Source organism: Melozone crissalis, unplaced genomic scaffold, assembly GCF_028551555.1.
Source record: "Melozone crissalis strain CALT ecotype California unplaced genomic scaffold, PUWL_Pcris_2 ptg000014l_1, whole genome shotgun sequence".
Classification (NCBI taxonomy): domain Eukaryota; kingdom Metazoa; phylum Chordata; class Aves; order Passeriformes; family Passerellidae; genus Melozone; species Melozone crissalis.
The window spans coordinates 6,569,638-6,586,174 of record NW_026535792.1 but is presented as its reverse complement, the minus strand read 5'-3'; the positions used below and the strand labels follow the sequence as shown (position 1 = coordinate 6,586,174).

Below are 16,537 nucleotides of genomic sequence, written 5' to 3'. Positions count from 1 at the left end.
AGAACAATAAATTCCCCCCAAGGATAATGCATCACAAAACACACTGCATTAATTTATTTGGCACAGTGCAGTTTAATTACTTGTAAAAATAATGACTCCTTTGTAGGGGCCCTCACTAACATGCGTTGCTGCTCTGTGTTTTGCTGAGTGGGACGAGCTGTGTGCCAAATTTGTGTGCATGGATTATACAGTGTGAGCCCAGGCAGAGTGCAGAAAGGAGGTTGTACAGTGTCCTTTGTGTTTTGACAGCACAAAAATGACAATTGCTCTCTTCACGGAATTTTCTGTGTTTTGAAGCTCAGTATTTCTCCTCCCAATAGGGACTTGCAAGTCTTGATCCTATCTTATGGCATAAAATACTCACCGTAATAAAAAAATAAAAAAAGTCACTGCTGGGGAATCAAGGTGTGGCTGTTTTTACACCATCTCTCTCCTGCGGGGAAGGGCTGTGGCCATCCCCATGTCACTGCTCCAGTCAGTCCCAATGTCACATCACAATACTCCATCACCACCCCATGCACTGAGAAAGGGAACCAGGATTTCCAGTATCCATGGATTTCTGTTTTTAGGGCTTCATGGGAATAGAAGAGTTCTCAAAGTCAGGGGACCTGTGGCATGGTCAGATGTTTATACATTGTATTTCCACACAGCAGTCCAAGAGGAAAACAAACCAAAAAGAACAGTTTAAGGATATACCAAGAAGAACAGGAATTGGGACCTTGATAGTCTGCAGTTGCTTGTGTCTTACTTTCAAAGACAAATTGCAAAGGTCATCAGAAAAATTCCATGGATTGGGCCAGCAGCATTCCTTAAGTCCAATGACACAGGACAATGTCATGGAATCCCAGTCCTCTCTTCATTCAGCTGATGAGAACTGCCATTCCAAAACTGGAGCCAGTTGTGAAAAACTTCACCAAATACATGAATAGCTATTGTAATAGTTTTGTTTACTTCCCATTTTTATTTAAATTACCAGCTCTACTCCCATTAGCGCTGCAGTATTTGCGGTGAGCTCTATAATCAAGTTTTGGCCAGCTTAAGCTTCCTGCCAGTATGTAAAGCCTGTTAATGTGGTTAGTCTCACCTTGGAGAACCTTGTTGCAGTTACAGGATGAATTTACACATCCCATTTTTACAATATAGCCTGAAAGATAGTTGTGTTTTCACAGTATGACTGATCTTGATGGAGAATAATGTAACACTGTCATCCTTTCTGTATTGATGCCAGCAAAGGTGGCAGGAAAATATTTGGGTATAGGTTCCATCCCACCCTGCACCTTCTCCTTCACCCTCACTTTCCAAGTGGCTGCCTGAATTTAAGGATAAAACTTAAATGCAATCACTTCAGCAATACAGATCACATTTTCTGCCCCAAAATACTACACCCAATAACTACAGAAAGCAGAGTAATTTACAATCTTTAACAGGGAACGTTGCGTGATAATATGGACAACACAGCAGACTCCTAAACATGACACTGGGTCATTCAACATAAACTCCAAGTATCTGAGAAATCAATTCAGAAAGACAAAGTTTATAACAAAGCTTAAGAGAACCATGCATCAGAATAACACACACGGAGACTAAATCTTTTCTCCTATACAAACAGCCCCCTTGAGATTTTTTTAAGCTCTTTGTCTTTATTAGCTTCAGCTATTAAAGCTAGATCTCCAAACATTTGCTGCTCAAAACTAACTCGCCATCTTCCAAAGGATTCCTTGTAAAGCAGTGCAATAAAAGCTCATGCCACTAGTTACTTGCTATGTGTTCTAAGACCTGGCTTTTTCTCAAGGCCATTTACAACAGATCTGTTTCTGTTAAATATTCTGTTCTCCTTTAAATATTTGCAGTAATTCTTAGCTTTTTTTTAAGCTACACTAGTAAAATGCCTATTCATCTCAAGATGCTGCCTTATTTTAATATAATGATCACTATTTTATTTAACTAAAAAACTCCCTCTCTAAAAAGTAAAATACAACAGTCCACTACCACCATAATGCCTATTAGCTTCCCTCTTTTGGGCAGTTGTGCTTGCTTGAAGAAAAGCTTTTTCATTTGTGTTTGCATAAGATTTGTATTAATTAGTCAATATTACAGTGACTCACTTTGGACTTTACATGACAGCTGGAAGCAAATATTGAGCAATAAGAAACACCCCCAAAAAATTATTCCATTTCCCCTAAACCCTCAGGACTGCTGCTAGCAAGAATGGTAAAAGCAAAATTACACCAAAATTGCCTTTAAGGACAGAATATAGCACTCAGACACCACTGAGTGGTAACGTACAGCAAAGCCAAGCATGGTAGAGAACGGAAAACCAGCGGAGGAACCACCAAATCATCCTTACTCTGTCAAGAGCTGGTGCAGCTTCTGGTAACCCCTCTCCAAGGCCAAGCTGACAGGCGTTGCCCCCTCGTTGTTGTGGATGCTGAGAGCTCCTCTTCCACCCGGCTGCTGGAGCAGAAACCACGTCAGGCGCAGCAGACCCAGCCTGACCGCAAAATGCATCAGTGTCTCCCGAGGGATGTTCTCTGGGAAGGCAGGAAAAGACAGAAAGAAATGGGAATTTGTAGGCTTGTGGGTTAGGGGAAATGTTATATGCCCACATCCCAGCTCCACCACACGTCGGCTGGCATGGAGATGACAGCCCAAAGGAACCTGCAGCACCTGGAAAAACAGCCTGGCTGCCAATGTGCAGGAGACACCAGTCGTAAAGTGAGGGACATGGTTTGGTGGGGCTGGGAGTGCTCAGGACCTCTCATGCTGAGATTGACCACAGAAGTCAATGTGAAAACCCCACCATTTCCTGAACAGCCATAGCCGCCACCAAGCTCCAGCACTCCCAAACAGAAATGTGGTCAGGTGGCTTTTCCTGGATGTCCAAACCTTCTCCTCACAAAACCAGGACCAGGTTTTAGGGACGGACAACTTTTGTTACCTAACGGGACGCTGATTTATCCCACGGCATAATGAAAAAAAAAATTACATTTGATGCACATATCCAAAGCAGTTATAAAAAAGAACTGTTTAAAATTCATATAGACAAAAAAAAAAAAAAAATTGCAAGGGTTTTCTTTCCTGGTTTGATTACCTCAGACCAGCTTTTCCCAGCTTAATACAGTAGTTCAGTCATTCTGAGTAGCAGCATTTATAAACTACCAATCTCCACTGATGCTTTTTGTATTTAATAACTGTGATCTTCTAATTTGGTAAAACTCACTCTAGAGCCTGAGCTTTCATCTCAGAAAAATAACCCCCTACTCCAAAAGCTGCAGCACTAGAATGATGCTCTGAAAAGCTTTAACCAGAAATGAGCTCCAGATGCACTGCTGAAATACAGCATTTGCAGATCAAAGCTTGTTATTTCTGTAGGAAAGGCAAAAGCATTTGGGTTAAAAAAACTGCAAGAAATAAAAATTTGTTCTTTTAATTAACAAAGGATTTTAGTATTGACTGACAGCAACAACAATATAAAAGCACCAACTGGGTCTTAGAATGCCATGCCAATGAGCATGCTTGGTATAAACCCTTTAATATCACAGGAATGATTTATTGGGTTATTAATTTGGGTTCCAGCCAAATCTATACAACAGGTTTTAAAATGCATGCACATAATAGCTTTAGGATTTAATTTTGTATTTTTTCTTTAAGAAGAAGAGAAGTCACTTCTTCAAAGTGCTGCTGTTCTTCTTGCTTATTTACTTACTTTAGGGACATCATTAAGACCTTTGGTGAAAAACAAAACAAAGCAAAAATGGGCAGTTCTCCACTGCCTCACACACAATTTTTCACAACTTTCTGGATCCAATTCTGAAGAACTAATCTGTATGCACGAACCAAAGGCTTTCTGGCACCACTTCTCTTCTGAATGACTCCAAATTAGGTCTCTGGGCTACAAACCAAGTCTTCCCCCTAACCTCCTCTTGATTACCGTAAAGCAAAACCGAGCTGCCCTGAATACACGAGTGTGTCTGAATGGAGGTTCCAGCTGATCAGAGAAAAGGGAATGGCTGAGCTCTCCCAGAGACAAATTCTCAGCCTTTGGCTAAGTAATGAGAAGGATCTGGGTAATAAATGTTACAGAGCGTAATGATTTAGAAATAGCACAACATGGAGGTTAATCAATGGTTGCCACCCTGGATTTAAAGAAAAATGTAAAATAACACAGCATACAGACAGAGACAGAATAAACGGTACTGATGAGGCTGCAAAATGTGGATACAGACAGGACTTTTTCAGAGTCAAAGCAAATACCCAATGTTTTACTCAAAGAACTTGTACATGCACAAAGCTCCCACACTACCTGTACACTGACTGGCAGAGCAAACATAATTATTGTGGTGTAATTCTTCCTACAGAGATGCAGGAGGCACAAAAACAGAGCAAACAACTGCCATCCAAATAAAGAAAGTGTTGCACCGGTCTGACCATGTTCTGTTCTCACATGGGATCTCCTGTTATGGCTGCTTTGTTGAAAGGGAAAATCATCTTCCTAACCAGAACAATCTTGCCACAGAGCTGAGCAGTGCAGACCTGCAAAGCATAAGCACAGATCCCTGGACCAAAATGTTTCCTCCTCCTGCAGCTGAGAGCATTACCAACAGGGACAAGCATCTTCTGCTCACCAGCTCATGGTTCACCACTAAATACACACTGCCAACTGCGAGTTCTACAAGATGCAGGCAGATATTCCTCTTGTCCCTGAGCCAAATGGGTGCTTCTCTCTGTCTCACATGTCCAAAGATGAAATGGCCCCTCCCAGTTGTCACAATGCCTCCCCAGTTGTCCCAATCTTCTGATAGGACTGCACCTTCTGAGAAATCTCCCCTGTTCTGTTGAAACGATCTCCTCTATCTCCTCTAATCAGTGCACAGGGCAGCTCCAGAGCGTGGCTGGAGGTGTCTGCAGATGCAGCTGAGGTGAACGTGGCGCTGCCCTGATGCCTTTGGGCAGTGACAGTGTGCACACAGGATCTGTACGAGAAGAGGTGGCGTGCTGCCACCAGAGCATATTAAACACACAGCCTCACCATCCACTTTTGGAAGGCTCTGCCTGACACAGAACCTGGCACGAGGCCACCCTAACAGATGGGCACAGATGATGGCAGCAAAGAGACAAAGTGCTGTACATCCAACAACTGCAGGGGCCCCAGGCAATGGCTTTGGAAGGTTCTGGAGTGTGCAAAACTTGCACGGTGACAGTTAAAAAGGCATGTGCCATCTGTGGGCTGGATTAACTACTAATATATAATGAAAATACATCTGTTGGTGTCTGGTGTTGCTCAGAACTAGACAAGAGCTGGTCTGCATCATGTATGGACATTTTGCTGGATGGAGAGGGGAAGGAGACAGATCCCTTCAGTCTTCCTGCCTTTGAAGGGATGAAGCTTGTCACACAAAATGTTGGAAATCCAGGCAATGATTTTATGATCTTGTCATGGTGCAAAATGTCCCACACATGAAAGATGGAAACACATCCCACACATTTAACATGCAGAAGCCAGAGCCCCTTCTCCTACCACATACCAAGCAAGAGCTCCTTGTCTTAAAATGGCTGTCGTTTGAATGTCAACAAGAAGCTCCTGGTAATTAGGAAATTGTGGAAATACAAGACACACGATACTGAAAAGGCCAAGACTGTTTTGTTCCTTTCTCGTTTCCTAGTAATAGGCAAGAGTTGAAACATATGATTATTGCCCCATAATGGCAGGGTACTCTAGTCCAGCTGGCAAAACACAAGACTTTGAACATATTATTTCTGTGTAATTGTTTTCTGCTGTGATACATGAACAGACAGTTTATCTGCACAACTGAGGACCAAATTTCCATAGAAGACTGTCATATGTACTTTGCTAATAGTAAAGGATTAAGGTTTAAGGTGCTATTAGCACAAAACAAATAAGCACTAAAGGGAAAAAAAAACTTTGGCTATGACATGCCCAAGAACATTAAGTAAAAACTTTCATTTTAAACCTGATTAAATAACAAAAACCCCACAAAAATTACTGTTCCTTTTTAAAAATAACTCTCCAGATAGAGTAGCCTATACCTAATGCTCAGTTTATGCTCCATGCCCTGAGACATCTCATGAGCCAGCCATGGAGTGGGGTAGCATTGCTTTGTCTTCCTGAGCTCATGACCTTTACTTGGTTCTCACCCAAACTCATGTACACTCAGCAATTTGGAAATCTACCATCACATCTGGCCCCAAAATCTTGCTTTCTGCTGGAAATGTTCTCACTGCTCAGATCAATCCTTGAGAAGCAAGGGTAAAGAATCCCAGAACCAAGCTGCCACCTCACACTGAGGTCCTCGAGGAAGGCTCCAGCAGACAACTGCCCTGCAGAAAGGTCAAGGCAAAGATGTTGTGTTTGGAGTTATGAGCTCAGTTAATAAAAAGATGTGTGGGTAACTCCTTTCTTAATCCCATAAACAAGAAATTTTTCAAAGTACACCAAAAGATCTCCATGTCCCTGTTCCTGCTAATATCAAAGGGAACAGGAATATTCTCATGCCAACAATTTCTCGGCCACAGAATAAAGGATACATCTCAGTTTTGAGCAGCACATTTCTGATGCTGTCTGAACAAGAATTGCTTTCTGCTTCCCATTTTCCACTGCAGAGGGCACTAAATTTAGGTATGGAAAAGGCTTTTTACATCTTATCAAGGACTGCTGCTGAACAGAGCACTTTGTGCTGTTGGCACTGAACAGATCCTGTTGATTTATACCATGCCATCCTTTATCAGAGAGCACAGAAGCTGAGCAGCAGACTGGAAAGGACATGAAACCCAACCAAAAGAACACCTGTAACTATTACATTGAAAGGGTTCCAAGAGAAACTATAACAAGAGTGCAGCAGATGAACAGATTAAAGCTTCATGTCTGAAATACATCATCAGTAGCATAACTTTAGCATCCTCCCATGGGAAAAAAGACTAGGTACTAGTAATCAAATTCTGAAAGTTTTTAAAAGGTTTTTTAGGATTTTTTGTTTAAAATAAGATGGATTTTTTTTATGACATTCTCCTTTCATGCAAAAAAAAAAAAACAAACACCACAATTCATGATCTCTATTCCTGGTGAGACTCTCATGTTGTCCTGTACATTGAAATCCTACTGGTTTTGTACATGAAGCTATTAAACCCATAATCATTCAAACTATTTGAAACCGAAGCTATTAAACCCATAATCATTCAGACTATTTCAAACCAGGGCAGAGAGTCCCCCTCTATACTCACCTCCCACCTGGTGAGGTCATGGAGTTTAATTACACAAACAGTTCTTATTGAAGGACCACGTTTGTCCCAGAGCACTTCTGGGAAGCTCTACATATTCAACACATCAGTAACTGCAATCAGTTAAGTGTTCTATCTAATCTGATTGTCTCCTGGTTATCTCCTTGAAAAGCTGGCTCACTATCTCACAGCAGTCCTCACACTCCCAGGGGAATTGCTCCATATCATGGTGATCACAGCAGACTTCTGCCAACATCAACCAGCTCCTGAAGCATCACCTCAGAAGGCTCACACAACCAAAAATCAACCACAGCTCTGGGTTTCACCGCTCACTTTTAATAAGCAAAATGGAAAGACTGTTTCCTCAAAGGTTTTGTCAGAATATTACTCCCAAGTTATTTTGAAAGTGATCTGTTTACTAGTGATACAATCAAGCTCTCCAAGTTTTTCATACCTGAGCCTCAGATCCTCCCTATTTTTTTTCTCCTTTTTTTTACCCCACTACAACATAAACAAGCCATAATCATTACTCATACCTCAAAATATTCAGTTGTGGTTTTCTAGTTAGCTTATTTTCCCTTCAGTAATTTAAAATAGAACATCACAGTCCTATATTTACATTGCATACATCCTCAGGATACATATTAAATTTTGATTTCTAGACATAAAGTGTAACAATCTGTTCCATTTAAATAGCTGCCTTTAAATGCCACTGAGAACAGTAAATAGCCCCACTTTTGACAGCAGTAACAACTATGTTCTTTAGAAAGTTACAGTGCACTTGTAATTATTAAGACAGCCATGATTATATGGCACCTGAAAGAAATGCTGTGTTTGGAATACCACAGTAACAAGACTAATCCTTAATTATGGATATTCTGAAATTGTGGATGCCATTGGAGCTCATACAGATAGATAACTAAGAGCAGGGCTCAGGAACTGCTTGCTGTGGAGGGACAGTGTATGATTGGTGAAGAGCACAGCTGTGTCTCAAGTACTGTGCTCTTCCCCAGCCACACACTGTCCCGGGCTCTTTTCTGCTTCTCATTTCATCTCACCAAATGTTGAGTACACTCTGCCAGTGCCAGCAAGGGAATGGAGCCCAAGCACCTCGTATGTCAGCTATCCTGGGTGCTCCCATCCCCAGTTCTGTGTCTGTTCAGTGACACAGCAGATGAGTTCAACAGCCTCAGGGAGACTGAGGCGGGTGATGAAACTTCCAGCAGCCTCTCTGCCCTCTGGGGAGACAGCACTGAACTCCCTGCCCTCTGCTCAAAGCCTGGCCAGGGCTGGCTGCAGGCAAAAGCCTCCACACAAAGCCACCCCCTCCTCAAAATTCAGGCTGGATTTGTGCTCAGCGGTAGATCTTGTACCCAGCTTCTGCCTGCAGAAAGCCATTACTTCCTGACTTTTGCAAAAGTTAGATTTCTACTTCAGGCCTTTGAAAATGGACCTTTGAGCGTGTTTGACAACAGCAGCCTCCTGTGAGCAGCAGTTTCCCCATCAGGCTGTGGCACTTGGAGGCTCCCAGCTCGCTCCTGCCTTCAGAGGTTTTGCTGAACAGCAGCGTTTTGTTTCCAGCCCACAAGAGCCCATAGAGACGTGCCAGCTCAGAGGCAGCACTAAACATCTTTCAAGAAGGGATCTGACATTTCCTTTTGTTCTCTTTTCTGTAGTATTTTCTCCTTCGAGAAGGTTATTTGAAGTTATCTGGTGCTGACATTTAGGGAAATGTGAAGCATGAATTGCAGTAGCTGTTCATAGGTAGTGAAGCAGGGCAGGACAGGGTGTCCTCACTGCAGGCACTGGCCAGAATGTGCCTAATTGTTCAAACACTCCTACAGTGCAATCTCTGCAGTGCTTTTCTCTCTCCCACACACAAATTAACACCCAAGCACCAGTAGAAGGGTGCTATATTTTAGCACTGAGGTTTTTCTAATCTGGCGCTCCATCATAAACCAGGGGCATCTCTTCCATCCCACAGTTTCATGACCAAAAGGACGCTTCTGCATGCAAATCCTACCTGTCACAATCACAAAAAATTTCCCCAAATTCCCCATGTGTAAATATCTCCCTGCAAAAAAACTACCAGATAACTCTGTCTCTAACAAAAAGGAACATATTTTACAGCACTAATATTCTTGAATTAAATTTGCATTTAGTGACATTTTATTTATACACTTCTACCAATGAACACCTCACCACAAGATGCCAAAACAATCAAGAGTTAAAGAAATTGGCACTACAGAGCTCCCCCTTCTCACTCCACAAGTCCATTAACATACAGAGTCCTACATAACCACAACTTCCAGACACACAAGCAAACCAATGTAAATCTTATGGCCTGGTTTCCCTAAGTGCTGATTTTCCAAAGAATAATCAAAGTTAAAAAAAAAAAAACAAAAAAAACCCAAAAAACAAAAAACAACAAAAAAACAAAACAAAAAAAACCCACAAAAAAACAGATCTCAGCCTTCCTGCAAAATCAACAACAATTCAGTTTCAAAGTTTTTCAAAGTTTTTGTTAAGATCTCTGTGACCATATTTACATCACTTAAATCAGAAATGTCTGCATTATCACAACACTTTTCAAATGCAGAAAGAAACATCAGTCACTTCTACACAGAGGAAAAGAAGTGTTGTCTCCTTGTAAACGTATGACAGCTGCTGAATTTCTATCAAGGAGCCATTAAATATGATCAAATATTTCAATGTCTGCTAACAAAGGAATTGTCTGTCCTTGCATTGAGCTTTACAAAAGCAGTCAGCAAGCTGGAGAAAACAAAGCAGGAAAATCTCCTGTGGAAAACCCTGCTGCAGTGAGCAGAACTGAGCAAGTCACATCCCAGCCCTATTCAAGTGTTTGTGCCACTGCATCTTATAAAAGATAACAGAGGCCTCAGAGTCACATTCCTGAAGTGAAACTGTTTGCCAAAATACCCTGGAAATTTACAGCAAGGATTTGTACATACTGGAAGTAGTCTCCTAGTCCCACGTGTGCTTCCTTTTACCCCCTTGTGACAAAAGAGGCAGAACTCCAAGGACACAGACACACCACAGCACTCTGAACACCTCAGCGCTTCTGCTTCAGCAGCCCCCAGAGACTTTGGGCCAGCCTTGGGATTTATTTATAAGCTCTCAGTAGCCTTCACTGCTGTGGTTAAAGGTCAAGTTTTCCCACTCTTCCCTTATTTGCAAAATTGTCCAGGCTTATTTTGGATAACTGCAGTGTTAACCCATCCTGTGTACAACCACGGATGTGATATAAACCCTCAGGGCCAGAGCCTCAAGTTCTCCGAGAACAACCACATGTATTTTTCATGTCACAGTCATTTTGCACCTGTGCTATACAACCAACATTTACTACACGTGCCAAATTCCTGGCACAGGGATATTTCCAGGAGCATCAGATATTCCACACACAGGGTTCTATCAGCATACAGCACTATGCTGATACACATGCCATTGTTACACACACAAAAAAAACATTTTCAGGCTATATGTGAAAATACTGACTGTCAGCTCATGCTATTTCATAAGAGAAGAGCAGGAGAAATCATGAGTTATGATCATATATATTTTATATATATATATATATATATATATATATATATAATATATTCTTATATACTATATTTCATATATAATACATAAAAATATTATATAACATAATTTATATAAATTAGATTTTATATATTTTATATATTCTATATAAAATAGAATTCTATATACTTTATTATAAATTTAATTATATAAAATCTTATATGCTTATTATAATTTTATAATAAATTTATATTGTTTATAAAGGTGTTATATATTATATATTATTTATACAATTATTATAATTTTATAATTAATTTTTTCTAATTTTAATTATATAAAAATTATATATTTTATATAAAGTATTATGTTTATATATATATGTAAGGTATATTTTATATAAAATAATTGATTTTTTATATATGTAAGGTATATTTTATACACCTCACATATTTTAAGGAGGCTGAAGGGCAAGATATGGGATGTGGATGGACATCACATCCCCTCTCTGAGCATAGAGAAGGTACATGGCAGTTCCCAAGGCAGGGAACCCTTTCTCCCAGGCTTTTCACCTCCCTCCCAACCTGCAAATCCCACTGTGCCCCACAATCCTCACCGCTCAGGGACTGGTCTGCTCCCAGCACGTTCCATTCTGCCGGCAGCTTCAGGTGTCGAAATGCCAAGGCCACTTTCTCATCCAGAAAGTCCACGTCTGCAGCTGGTGGCCGTGACCTGTCCAAGAACCGTGTGAAATTCAGCGCCTGCTGGTTGCCAGCACAGGTGGCCAGAAACTGGGCGGCATCGTAGGCTTCATCCTGGACAAACTGGAAACTCTCCTCTGCCACAACCAGAACGGGGTGACCTTCTCTAGAGGCACAAAGTGCCACCTTCACTGTCTCACAGCAGTCATGGCCTGCAAAACAAAATTCAGACAAATGATAAAAAAAAAAGAAAAATTGCATGGGCTTAGGAAACACAACTGAGCAACTCCTGTGACACATACACACTCTTTGCATTAAATCAAATAAGACCAAGTTACTGAGGGTCACAACTCTAAAATAACGTTGTCTTTGGAATTTATATGTATCATCAGAGATTAGTATTTCTTATAGATTTGAAAAGGAAAATATGTATAACTCTTCTCTGTCCCAGTATAAGCTAAGAACTATAAGCCACCCAGGCTATTTATATACAGCCACAAGCAATCTGACAAGTCTTAAGTAATTCAAGTAAAAGATTTTGCTAACATACCTAAAGCCAGGTAATATGGACAAATTTTTTCTTCTCCAGCTCCACAGGACACTAATAACTCATCAGAAACTTGAATCTGAGTGTTGCAAAACTACATACTCCAAATGCTGTCACAATTCTTGGCTTGCACTGAAAACACTGAAATTTCACCTAACACAAAGGTCTACATGGCTACCAGAGCAAGACCTGCCTGGGCACGCCCTGTGTGTGCTCACTGCTGCACCTGCCCCTCGCATTTGGGTTCACACAACAAAACTAAAAACTAAGCTGCTTCTGCTAAATAAAAACATGGAAATGGCCACTTTCCATATTTACAAAACAGCAGGGTTGGAAGTCTGGTAATTTCATTATTTATTTAGGACAGGGAAACGGGAGAAAGGAGGCATGGCAGCAATTTCACTGACTCAGAAACTTGAGGAGAAAAAAAACCCAAACAGCAAACCAAACCAAACACCTTTTGGGAATTTTAAAAGGAAAAATATACTATGTGTCCAACACAACCAGAACTTGTAGTTGTCAGACATGCCCCTTCAATAATAAGGTTTGTGTTTCAAGTTCACTGTGTGGTACAGTTTCTTGTTCCAGCCTCAGACTGACGTCATGGCTGTTTTTGCCAGAACAGCATGGACCCTGCACTAATTACTGGAAAAGCTTTTTTTTGCCCATGACCTCAACATACTACCACATTCACGAAACCCTGATTAATTAAATACAAAATGACGATTTATTTTTAAAGCCTTGAAAACTCAATTTAAGCCCCTATTTGTGGTCAGTGGGAAAGTTTCCTTCTTCTGTTGGGGCCTTTTGCTGTTGATTTCCCTGACAAAAGGGAAAATATGTCCCTAATCTTCATGGTCTTTCAGCCAACCTCACAAATCTGTTCTGAGGCTTCTGGCATCTGTACAGATTTTGTCTTCTGAAAGAGGCAATCCTGAAGTTAATTGAAAGGTCAAAACTGCTATTAGGACACTGCTGGTAACACCAAAATTGTCAGAGATGAGGCTGTGGCTTCCTAAGGAGAGCAAATGCAGCTGGAAAGGTATCAAAGGCAAGTGGAGAAAGGGAGGAAAACACACAGGGATGTTGCTGCAACTGCCCAAATACAACCAGGATGCTCTGAAGCTGAAAGGTGAGAAGACTTTCCTTCCAGCACCAGATACCTATTAGCAAGAGGATGATATGAAAGCCGAAGGAGTAGATTTACTAGTTTTGTTGTTTTGAAGAATAGGGGTAGGAAGAACTTCTACTGCTTTGAAAATACTGCATGTGCATTCTAATACATTATTGTATTAGTACTCAGCTGCCCAGATGGAACCCATTCACAGATTCTGCTCATCCTCACAGTAAAAGCCCCAAATGCTCAAGGGAAAAGTGGGGAGAATGATACAACTGTGAGGGAACTTGCCTTTAAGGCCATTTAGAACTTAGTACATGCCTCCCCCTACACCTTCTTGCTTCCTAAGAACGTCAAACACGGAGCAGGAAAGACATTAATTTTGTTTCCAGCCTCAACAAAAGGGATCTCCATGCACACTGTGAGAGGACTGTGCCAGCCTACAGGAGCTGACTCAAATCCTGCAAGCTGGGCTCTCCCTAACTCAGAGCAGTGGAAGGCTGCTAGAATGCAGAGTTTAAAAAAAACAAACACAGTAAAAGCTTTCTTAATATCATGAGGACAGCTAAACCTTTTATTCAATTTTTTAAAACTATTTTCTGCCTATTCCCATAAGAATCCCATCTGCAGAATAACCTAGAATACAACTACTCTGCCAGCAGACTTTCAGGATTGAAGCAGCAAGCCAAAATAGCCCACGAGCAGCTACAGAGAAACCATTTGGGACAGTCACTTCCTTGTCACAATGCCAAACAACTCTGCTGTGGGACAACAAAGGCTCCTCCATCGAGACAACAGCTACAGGAACCTCTGTCAAGACGTGTGGTCTCCTTAAAGCAGCACATCAGGGATGTACACAAAGTTCCCTTGGATGGAGTGTGTGTTAAACACCAGCTGCAAAAGGCAACACAAGGGAAGGTGATAAAAAGACCATGTCCTGACCTGCGGACAACAAAGATTCTACTCAAACTTCACCAGATATTGAATATGCAGCCTGGAAGAGAAAGTGACAGACCTGACAGTCCATTTTTATCTAACAGGATCAAACAAACATCATGCTAAACCCAAGGGAATGTTCTTCTGAAAGGCAACAGCTTGCAGTGCTTTGATGTTGTGCTTCCTCACATCTGAGAAGATGTCAGACATGGGGGCAAGAACATGGGACAGGTTCTGACTTTTGGCAAGCAGTACAAATGAAAAGGGAGCCAGGATGTAACAAGAGCAGACAATACTAGAAAAATTGCTCAAGAGGTCTCTGCCCCCTGCTTTGAAATCGCTGCAGGAATGGTGTGAGCAAACATGTCCCCAGTACAGGAACCTTCTGAAGGAACCATCAGTGGGGCAACACTTCTCACCACATCAAAGATCCAATGGCCTGGACTAATACCTGAACTTCTACAGCCCTTGTCCCAGAGCACGACCAGAAGGGAGCTGAGCCTTCTGGCACTCTCAGGAGGCACATAGTTATCACTGCAAAACCAAATCTGTTTTCAAGAGGTTAAGTAACTTGCTCTCAATCACACAGAGCTCCAGGCAGTGCCAGAACAGCCAGTACTGCTCCTGTGCCTCACCCTTCTTTCTGCTCTCTCTGGCAGACAGCAGGGCTCTCTCCTACTATGGGTTAAGCACCAAGTTATGCACTCATCAGCCATCAGCGTGGCTCCATCACCTCTGTCCATCCACTATGGACTGCTGGAACGCCCTCACACACCTGCCTAGATGTGGAACAGAAAAATGTCTAGCATTGAAAGGGGAAAAAGAAAAAATTCTGTGTGTGTCAGTGGGCTGGTTTTGGTGTTGTGGTGGAATAGTTAATTTTCTTTGCAGTAGCTAGCGTGGGGCTGCTTTGGATTTGTGCTGGAAACAGTTTTGATAATCCAGGCATATTTCCCTTCTTGCTGAGCATTGCTTCCACAGACCCAAGGCCTTTTCTCCTTCTCACCCATCCCACCAGAGAGGAGGATCGGGGCACAAGGAGTTAGGAGGGAACACAGCCAGGACAGCTGACCCCAAGTGACCCAAGGGATATCCCAATGTCAATGTACAGAGCTGGGGAAAGAGGGAGGAAACCTTCCCTACATGTGATGGAGCCCTGCTGCCCTGAGGATGGCTGAACACCTGCATCCCTATGGAAAGCAGTGACCTAATCCCTTGTTTTGCTTTGTTTGCATGTGGCTTTTGCTTTATCCATTAACCTGGCTTTATCTCAGCTCTGAAGTTTTCTCACTTTTGCTCTCCCAATTCTCTTCCCCACGGCACAAGAGGAAGCTGTGTGGGGCTCAGTTGCTGGTTGGGGTTAAACCACAACAGTCAGGAAAAGCAGTGAGCCTATTGACAATGGTGTGCATTTCCATAGGCTGAAAACACATGTAACTGAATAAATCACATAGATAAGAGCACCTCAAAGAAGGGATGAGAAATTTCCATGCTTTACAATGCCATCAGGTTCCCAATACTGCCCAGCAACCCTTCTGATTGCCTTCAGTCTTCTCCAGAAATCAGGGCCTTTGGTCAAACAGCAATAGAACTGATGAAATACTCAATTTCTGTCATGCTTGTACCATCCAGCAGTATCCTTGATCAAGTTTTGACTCTCCTCACAAACTTAACTGTTTCTCTCTAGCTGCCATCTCAAACTGCCTGGCTACACTTCCTTTTTTGACACTTTTTTTTTTTTTTTTTTTTTGCCACAGTATCAAATGTGGCCATTTGTATGCTGTCTGTGATAAAAGTCAAATGATCCATCCCTTAAGTCCAGCAACATTGCATTTTATACCATTTCTCCTCTTCCTCCTCAGTTACTTTAAATCCAGCTTAGAAACAATACTTGACTTGGATCTGCTTGGAGAAACACCAACATATTGCAGGAAAAATACAGAAATTAAAGAACTATTTCAATCTATGCAGAGATGGGTACAGTGACTAATTCTGCTTCTATACATCTAACCACCCTTTAAAAATAATTTTAAATGAGACAGAAACCCTTGAACTGAAGAATTCCTTACTGGGAATGAATGGGGACACTTAATGAAGCTTGCTCTGGGGAAAAGATGAGAATGAAAAATGAAGACATGGTGCTCTGGTCTGTCTGCTCTTATCCCTGAAGAGATGAGATGCATCAGCATGATGGCACTGCTTCCTCTACATGGTGCTGATGCAGATCAATGAGTATGAGAACAGGGAGGGATTTCTCAGCTGCAAGTCATTAGCAGATAAATTAATGTACAGCTCAGACCTGTCCATCCAATTGCTACCTGTGCCTGTGATCTGGGGTGCAGTTAAAAGGGCAGCAGCACAACTCTTCTGGCTTCTTGTTTTACAAGGCCTACATGGAGACAAAACACCCCTAAACAGAGCTTTCTTAAAAGATGATTTCATTTCCTACTCCTCCAAAAG

General features: G+C 41.7%; 1 protein-coding gene across 1 annotated transcript in view; it reads right to left on the bottom strand.

Moving 5' to 3' along the window:
* Positions 1-16,537, bottom strand: part of AKAP13 (A-kinase anchoring protein 13) — a 159,455-nt gene that overhangs the window by 109,558 nt on the left and 33,360 nt on the right. Inside the window, exons 4-5 of the mRNA XM_054272927.1 lie at positions 11,393-11,689; positions 2,348-2,531 (exon numbers count right to left, since the gene is read on the bottom strand). Coding sequence (XP_054128902.1) covers positions 2,348-2,531; positions 11,393-11,689 — 481 coding nt within the window. The remainder of the gene's footprint in view (positions 1-2,347; positions 2,532-11,392; positions 11,690-16,537) is intronic.